This window comes from Echinops telfairi, unplaced genomic scaffold (assembly GCF_000313985.2).
Source record: "Echinops telfairi isolate 266 unplaced genomic scaffold, ASM31398v2 ScPeMD7_1;HRSCAF=3_0, whole genome shotgun sequence".
Lineage (NCBI taxonomy): Eukaryota > Metazoa > Chordata > Mammalia > Afrosoricida > Tenrecidae > Echinops > Echinops telfairi.
The window spans coordinates 79,065,753-79,075,394 of record NW_022103896.1 but is presented as its reverse complement, the minus strand read 5'-3'; the positions used below and the strand labels follow the sequence as shown (position 1 = coordinate 79,075,394).

At 37.2% G+C, this 9,642-nt stretch overlaps 1 protein-coding gene across 1 annotated transcript in view; it reads right to left on the bottom strand.

Moving 5' to 3' along the window:
• SPIDR (scaffold protein involved in DNA repair) overlaps positions 1-9,642 on the bottom strand; it is a 229,688-nt gene that overhangs the window by 119,958 nt on the left and 100,088 nt on the right. The window contains exons 6-7 of the mRNA XM_045291525.1: positions 3,334-3,587; positions 1,094-1,194 (exon numbers count right to left, since the gene is read on the bottom strand). Coding sequence (XP_045147460.1) covers positions 1,094-1,194; positions 3,334-3,587 — 355 coding nt within the window. The remainder of the gene's footprint in view (positions 1-1,093; positions 1,195-3,333; positions 3,588-9,642) is intronic.

Genomic DNA, 9,642 nt, shown 5'->3' with positions numbered 1-9,642 from the left:
CTTTACACAAATGATGTATGTATGGATTGTGATAAGAGTCGTATGAGCCCCTAATAAAACTATTAAAAAATAAATTAAAAAAAAGATGATTACTTAACATTATAATTCTTTATGTGGGAAAAAATGCCAAAAAACAATGTACTAAGTATAGAGTTTATACTCACTTGCTTATAGCAACTTTCAAATTGCACATCACAATTGTGGTACTTAATACCTTTATGTCAACTTGAAGATATATAAAAATGTAGGGGTGGTCTTCAACCTGTCAATCAGGTCACAACCTGATGGTGCTTCCTTGTGGATGTAGCCGTCTCATAAGGAGGGCCCTGGGAACCTCCCCTTCTCTCTCTGCCTTCACACTCCAGCTGGCTGACCCTGATTGCTGCTAGTGCTGTGCCATGAGATCCACAGGTTTTTGCACCCACTGTCCTGTGTTCTTCCTGCATTTTGTATCATTGTACGTGGCTTCGTGAGTTTGCAGATGGACTTCTGGAGTAGTATCGGATTAGTGGACTTGAATTGGACAGGGCTGGGATGTTTTCCTGATAGATAACTATTTCTTGATATAAAGCTTTTTCTTATGCATATATGAGTGTTTCTGGATTTATTTCTCTAGTCAAACCAGCCTAACACAGCAATCCATTAAAAGGGTCTTGAAGTCAATGAAGGGAGTTGTAAGACAAGGATTATTGTTAAATTAAAAATGTTTCATTTTTGTAAGTGCGCATGTGCATGCACATGTATGTGAATGTTATGTGCTGAATTATGATTTAAAATTCATTTCTTCTTATAAGGTTATAGTCATAAAAGTCTTAAAGTTACTGGCTTAGATTCATTAAGAAAAAAGTCTAGTACAGAACTCTCAAACGGAGATCTTCATTCAATAAGTCTTCTCTGAAGACAAGATCAGTGAGTAGAGAATCATCACAACTTATGAGAACTGACAGGTCTCTTTTCATAACTTTTGAGACCCAATATTATATGGAGAGAAGCCAATAATGAACATGTAGTAATAATAACTTGATATATTTTAATGTTAAAATACTTGATAGTGCATATTCGCTACCCAGTCTTTTGCCTGTACAAGTCTTACCTTCATGTCTCCTTTGGTAAGAAGAGCATTGATGTCTCCAGAAAGAAATGGCAGATCTCTCTCGATTCTGCAGTTCACTTAGTCTTTCTGCTAGCCCACCTCTGTTTAAATATAATGTATTAGGTTTGGTTAAAGTATAAACTTTGAGATAGCTGAGACATTTATATTTAGAATCACCCCTAACCAGAAGTAAATAGTAAAGAAAAATTATAACCTATTTGACATTATGTACTCTTCTAGAAGCCATATCCTCCTAGATAAATAGTTTTTATTTTCTTTTAACTTTTTTGGGGGTGGTGGGGGTGGGGTGGTGGAAGGGCGGGGGGCGGAGCTCAGTGTTCAATTCTCAAAATTATAGTCTACACTCAGATCACTCTAACTGTCTTCCCATTAGTTCTTAGTTCACATATTCAATGAACATTTATTATCTGCCACATGCTTTGCTCTTAGTCATACATGGAGGATTTCACAATCTATTTGGCAAATAAATCATAAAGCGGGTTCAGAGTTGTAGTCAAGAAATACAACTTGCCCAAACTATTGTTAGGTAGAATATTCAAATTAAGAACATTTGAATATACAGGATCATTGTTTTGGCAACAAAGAAAATTGAATAGTAAAAACATACTTTGAGAATAGTATTGCTCTAAGAAAACCATATGTATGGCAGAAAGATGATTCATAACAGTAACAGAAATAGACACTTGACAAGAGAACTCTCTGTCTACCTATGTTGACCAGAAAACCACTTATGCTAAGACAATACTGAAGTCCTTAACCTTCAAGTGTATATAGTAGCACCCATGTCTTGCAAGCTGCACCTTGAAATTTGGGGAGGGGAGTTTTGTGGGGAATAACTTTTACTTAGGAGAACGTGACTGGGATGTATCTCCAAATCACAAGCATGAAGGCCTCCCTCCACAAGTCTCGGCCTCCTAGACTCCTTAAAGTATGAATGTAGAGAATTTGTTCACATACACTCTCTCCTGGTTCTCAGTTTCCCACAAAGTATGAAGATCCTATTTCCAAGGTCACATTCACAATACAAGAATTAGAACATCAAAACATACTTTGGGGGTGGGGTGGGGTGGGGCTCTCAGTATGTCTTCTTTTCTCCAAGTTCTTGTTAATCTCTGGATCCCTTTTAAGCCACTACCAGTTATTGTCCTCTCACTTTTTCCTCCCTTCGAATCCAAGATTCTCAAAGGAGTGAGCTACCGAACTGTTTTCCCACTCCTCATGTCTCATATGTTCTTTGGGCCATTACAACAGGCAATTCAATCCATAAGAGTCACCTTTTGAGGAAGTTTCCCTGAGACTTCTATTTAAAATTCTCCTCTCTTCCACTAAAGTTTCCATAACAAGTATTCCCCAAATACCAATGCACTGAACTTTTATCAGTTCTCATCCTATTTAATTCCCTCGACACAGAGATATGATAGATTCTAAAACCTGCGATCTTGATGATCATGCCTATACTTTCTATTGAATCTATACTTTTTTTCACTTTGTAACGTGTTGTAACCTTTATTTTTGTGGCACTGCTTCCTAAAACTCCTCTTTTTAACTTCTCCTAGAGTTTTTGTTTTAATTTAAGAACGAATCTTTATTTCTATTAAACAAAATTGGAACACTTGTCCTAAATAATAAATTCCACGTTCTTTTCATGACCTACTTGGCCTGGTGGGATCCAAACCTTAACTAATAATCCAGCTTCACCATCTACCCTTCCTCCACCAAACTTGACATTCTGTGCTACTCCATACATACACCAATCTGATTGCTATGCATGACCCTTTGCTCTCTCTCTGCCCTGCTTCTTCCCATCTGTAATTGATGCCATGGCCTGCTTGTCGTCATACTTTTAAAAGTAATCTGAAGTAGTATATATTTATTTCTATTCCCTTCTTTGGACTCTAAGTTACTAGAAAAAAAGAACTGCAGTTTATTTTTCACTAGTGTCTAGAACACTGATATTCAATAAAATGAAGTAAACGAAAAAAAAATCTCAACTATGAAAAGCAAGTCATGCAAGTTTGTTAAGAATTAAAGAGTGAATGCCCAACTTAGACAAACAATTCCATAAATCATTTCCAGAAGTTAGGCTCTTGTTAATTACCTATTGGAATTACAATGTTATTCTGCCAATTTTCCCCAAGTAAACAAGTAATTTAATAATAACGTTTTAGTCATTTGGATTTTAGAGGAAGATGAAAAGAACTATAAAAGCATAATTTAACCTTATAGGCCTCTTCTTCTTTACGGAATCTTCCGGAGTCCTAGGAAATGTACTGATCTGTTTCTGGGGTGTACACAGCCTGGTCTCTGCAGATTTTACCCCACGCTCCGCCGTCCTCTCCATCATCTGTCTTCCATCTGAGCCAAAATCCACATGGTTTTTGTGAGGGGATTCTGAGTCAATAAACAGGACATCATCTGAGTCTTCTTCTTTCCCACTGTCTGATGAATACTCTAAAATTTCTGTAGAACTTATCTGGAAAAAAAAGAAAAAAATGTAGAATTCTTTATTCAAAGTACATATTTGCATTTTCCTATTATTCCATTGTCTTATGATTATGTTCATCAAAGCATTTCGAACACACTCATTTAGCTTTATATTTTGACACAAAAGCTAAAAGTAACAAAAATACAAGATTCAACATTTAAAACTGTGTACCCTATGAAAAAATATTTTAAAAAAAGATAAATCAATCCTAAGTTCAACATTGATGCATTTTAACTATGGTGCTGGCAAAGAATATTGAATACACCATGTACTACCAGAGGAAGAAACAAATCTGTCTTAGAAGCGCCTTAGAAGGGAGGACGGTGAGACTTCGTCTAACATACTTCATACATGTTATCAGGGTAGACCAGGCCCTGGAGAAAGACACCATGCTTGGTAAAGTAAAGGGTCAGCAAATAAGTAGGAAGACCTTCAACAAGATGGATTGACACAGTTGCTGCAACAAAGTTCAAAAAAATTTCAAAGATTATGAAGATGGTGAACAACCAGTGTTTTGTTCTATTGTGCACAAAGTAACTATGAGCCAGAACTAACTTGATGGCACCTAACAACAATGACAAGTCCTGAGTAATTATCTGTACCCCGAATTTCCGCCAGAGAGGAGTCTACTTTACTTTTGTCGAGGTTAATTAATATTTCTTAGGCAAGCTAGTGATTTTATATATATATATGTGTGTGTGTGTGTGTGTATTATATATATATATTTTTTTTGGTCTGGCTTTGGGCGGTGGCCTACACTGTAATTGGCTTATTTTATCAACCTTTTAGACATTGGTCAATCTACTTATGCAAATAAAGTAAATATATCCTATGCAAAGTATGTATCTATGGGCCACAGGAGGTTGGTCAATTCAGAGCCTGTGTGGGAGGGCTATGCTGTAAATTGATCAGCTGTTTGCTGACATGCAGGAAAATCCAGACTTTGCTAAGCAGAAGGAAGAAAGAAGACAGAGATTGAGAAAATAACCTCCTAGAAGAGCTATAACACTGAAGATGGCAAGAGATACAGGAGTCTTGCACAAGAACCATCAGTAAGTGGCTTGGAAGGAACCCTGCAACAGAGTCAGTAAAAAGATAAGCTACTGATTAAAAGAGTATTTTCAGCAACCATATACCCACCAAGGATCTACTAACATAAAACTTCAATAACTGAAGAACAAAAAAAGGCAAACAACCACTCATATAATAGACAAAGAGCTTAAATAAACATTTTACTAAAGAGGATAGTCAGGTGTCAACTACATTTACACAGAAGAACACTACCCTGTGTGATCCAAGGATTGTAAATAATAAAATCCAGATGCGTAGGAGAGAATGGTATCAGAGCTTAAATTGTAAACACCTGGTTTACAGAAGGTTATGAATGACAGCGAGAAGCAAAAATTCATTTGCAGGGTCCCTATGTAGATTAAGCCTCTGGTGAATTCCCTCTGAACATAACCCAGGGAGGTGAATAGCCCTGCCATCAGACAAAGGGCATTGAAAAGTGGAATATGACAGATACAGTTAGTTTACAATGTAGTACCTTATCATTTGATATCCCTTTTCATCATTTACATATTTTTCAGTTTTTAGTTTCTGATTTCTTTTCGCTTAAGGTTTTTCTGTGTTTTGTTTAGTCATTGTTGTCGGTTTGTTTTTTGTTTGATTTTGGTATGAATTTCTACATAGGAAATCTAGGACAGGTAGATCAATAGAGACAGTAACTGGATTGATAATTGCCTAGGTACATGGCTGGGAAGGATGCAGGGAAATGGGAGTTAGCAATGAGTATGAGAAGAAAAGGTTCTAAAATTGGTTGTTGTGATGATTGCACAAATCTTAATATGAATGAATGATTAGACTGTCTGATATGTGAGACATATGCCAATAAAACTACTTTAAAAATTTACAAATAAGGGAGATAGAAGATAGGGGAAAAATAAAAAGAAGACAATAAATGACCATAAGGAACATGAAAAGATGTTCAGTGTTGTAAACAGAAAGAAGCCAATCAAAACCACAGTGAGATACCATTTTAGGCTCACTGTGATGACTAACATTAAAAAAACAACAACAACAAAACAATCAAAGCCACAGAAAATAACAAATGTCCATGAGGCTATGGGGCATTGGAACCCTCATATATTGCTAGTCTAATGCAAAATGGAATTATTGGGGAAAAGAATAATTCTTCAAAAAACTAAAAACAGGATGATATATGACCTAGGAATTCCTAAGTACCTACCCCAAAGACTTGAAAGACTCAAACCCGTACATCAATGTCCACTGCACCACTGTTCACAATAGTCAAAGGCAGAAACAGCCTACATACCCATCAACAGATATAGGGATTAACAACATGGAGCTCATACACACAATGGAATACTACTCTGCCAGACGGAGAAATTAAGTCTTTATACATTCCATAATGGATGGAGCTTGTGGACATGATACTTGTCAAAATAAGGTTTAAAAAAAAAAGACACCAAAGCTTGTTAGTGTTTACTTGGGGTTGGAGAGAGAGGGAAAATGAGGACCATTGATGAAAAAAATCACACTGATTAACATTAGGGTTACACAGTTCAATATTTGCTAGGGTTACACAGTCCAATATTTTGCCAAAATATTGACAATTTTTGTCAATAGATTGTTCACTTAAAAAGTTGAATTGGCAAACATTGTGGAACCAACCGCTATTGTGATGGTTAGTGCTATGTGTCAGGTTGACTGGATTATGATTCACAGTGGTTTGACAGTCATCACATTGATTGCTCTTCATTTGTAATTTCTATTGTAATTTAATGTAATCACCATCACCACATGATCTAATATTATAGGCCAATCATTTGTAGGAATGCGGCAGGCCAAATAGATTTGGGAAACTATGGTCTGTGTGGGGAATTACGGATACGCACCTAGAGCACATGTTTCCAAATACATTTGGCTTAATGTTCCCTTTTCCAGGAAAAAAAATTCAGTGGCCCTGGAAGTTAAAAAAGTTTGTACTAGAGCCCACAATGCAGGATAAGGATAAGGACAGACATCTGCTTTTGCAGGCCTCCTTGGAGCCCTGACAGCATAGTGGTTACATGTTGGACTGTGGTCTGCAAGGTCAGCAGTTCATCAGTTGCTCTGAAGGAGATAGATGGGGCTTTCTAATCCTGTCAATAGTTGGAATCTTGGAAACTCAGGGATTGTTCTACTCTGTCCTATAGGGTTGCTATGAGTCAGCATCAAATCGATGGCAATGTTTCTTGAGTTCTGGATTATTTCAGCATCCCACAGGGGGCAGTATCATCCACTTTGGGAAACATTGTTCTAGAGGAACAAAATCATAAACACAGTTCTCTGAATTGGTTCCTGATAACTTTTAAAGACTGTGGTGGATCTGCCTCCAGTGGTAAAGCCAGCACTGAAAATTCCTGACACAATGAAGCAATAAAAACATGCATAAGAACACCATTAGTAGCTCAAATATTTGTGAGATGCAAAACTCTATAGGAGTGCATATTTGATATTTTTCTAAAATTCCATCAGAATAAAAAATATGAAGCTAGTTGGGTTTTTGTTATAAAAAGTAGTAATAATCTCAAAGCTTCAGTCACACATCAAACAACACACACACACAAACACACACACACAGCCATTGAGTCAACCCCTATTCACAATGACCCTGAAAGAGAGAGTAGAACTGCCCCCTGTGGGTTTCCGATACTGTAACTATTCACAGGAGTAGGAGCCTGTCTTTCTCTATAATGAGAGTGGCTGAATTACAACACCAGCTAAATTCCCAACCCTGGAATAGTGTCTGAAAATAAAGTGAGGGCTTCAATTGGGAAGAAATATGATACTGAAATGTCAGATGGAGCTACATGAGCAGATAATCAGGAAGTTCAGGACACTGAGCTCCTTAATATCACTGAATCACCCCTGCGAACGGAACTAGTCCTCTTAATCCAATCTAAGGTGACGTCTCCATAGTCTTCTGCTAAGCCACCTTTCCCAGTAAAGCTATTATCCCACCCATCCCTGTCTGATGAGATTAACCCAGTTGTGCATGAAGAGTCTTTGTCTAAGATATGATGTAGGGTGGCACCTGGAATATGGTTTAAAGCAGATGCCTTGCAAAAAACATTGCTGATTGTCCACGAGACCTACCCTATTCCTGTCACCCATTTATTTATTTTTTATTCTAGACCTCAACTACACTTAACTCCCAGTAAGCCCCAAGAAATGAAGTACAGAGGTGATTCCAGATGAGCTATACTATACTCCAAAAGAATTGCTTGCTTTTTCTTGTATGAATTAGCGTGCATGTATGAGTTCATGGAAAAATGCAGTTAAAAAATAAAAATTAAAACATAAACGTTATTTCTCAATATAAGCTTCCTCAAGGTCAAGACATTTTTGTAATAAGCAATGGTATCAGCCATTTCTACCAAACCAAACTCACTGCCATCTAATTGATGCTGACTCATAGCAACCATATAGGACAGGGTATAACTGCCCCTGTGGGTAGACTGTCACTCTTTATGGGAGTAGAAATCCCCATCTTTCTCCCAAGGAGTGGCTGGTGGTTTTGAACTGGTTAGCAGCTCAATATATGGAACCACTACACCACCAGGGCTCCTATCAGCCATTTAGTTCATCCATAAAGAACTGTTGGTACTTGGAATGTAACCATATCATTGGAGTCTTTTTTAACACCATCAATTAAGAAAGGGGGGTGGCTTTTAAAGAATTTTTAAGATTAATAAACAAAAAGCAGGAGGAAAAAGAGAACTGTAAGGTAGATGCCTAAAGGTTTCCCATTGACGCTCTAAGAAAATTACTCTTGTTTGATGGGAGGAATGGACAGGAGCATCGTGCTGATGGAGAATGACTCTCTGGAAAACTTTTCCTGGGAGTTTTTATGTTCAAGCTTTGGAGAACTTTCTCAAATCTTCTCATGATAAGCAACTGTTACCATTGTGTGACCTTCCAGAAGGTAAAAAAGCAAATGCACTGAGCATCCCCAAGTACTGTTACCGTGAACTTTGCTCTTGATCAATCCACTTTTGCTTTGACTGTGTTTTGTCTTCAGGATCATACTGGTAAAGCCATATTTTATCTCCTGCTACAATTATCCCAAGAAGTACAATGATTTATCCCAGTTGTTTTAAATTTGCATTGAAAGCTTTGCTCATCAGCAGCAAATATGGGCGCAATAATTTTGGCTTCCATCAAGTGGAAAGTTTGCATAACTTTAATTTTTCAATTAGAATTATGTAAGCTGCACCAAAGGAGATGTCTATGATGTTGGCTATTGTTTCTGTTGTTAATCATTGGTCCTCTTCCATTACAGCATACCTTTAAGAGACTGTTGGTAGAATTATCGAAGTCAAAGACAATCCTGGAATGAGATAAAAATGCCTGCCAAGTGCCTATTCCACCATTGTACTTGGAAAAAGATACTCCGTAATCTTGCTTTAGAGACAAAGAGCAATTTTGTCCAATGATGGAATTTAGACTTGGTTGATTTAAAACTTTTGGAATGATATAATGGGGTGGATGTGTTTTACTTATGGCAAAGACATGAATTTGGGGTGGGACAAAGGGTGAAATGCTATGAATTGAATTGTGGGCCTGCAAAATACGCATTGTCAACTTGGCTAGGTCATTATTTTCAATATTATTTTGAGCTTCATTTTGTGATCTGATGTCATTATGAAGCTAATGGTAGTTATTCAATGGGGCATGATTCCATTTATCACATCAGAATGCAAATTTAGTTTAACTTGTTTGAGATATAAAAGAGATTAAATAAGTACACATTAATAAACGACCTCATATCACCAAGAAAGAAAAGTTGAGAGTAAAGCATATTCTTTGGACTCAGGGCTCCTGTGCTGGGAACCTTGTAGAACAAGGAAGCAAGGAGAGAGAGAGAGAGAGAGAGAGAGAGATTTCTCCTACTAGGGCTGTCACTTTGAATTCAAACTTGGAGCCTTCTAAACCATGAGAGAATAAATTTGTTGGTCAGACCGTGATATATTGGAGA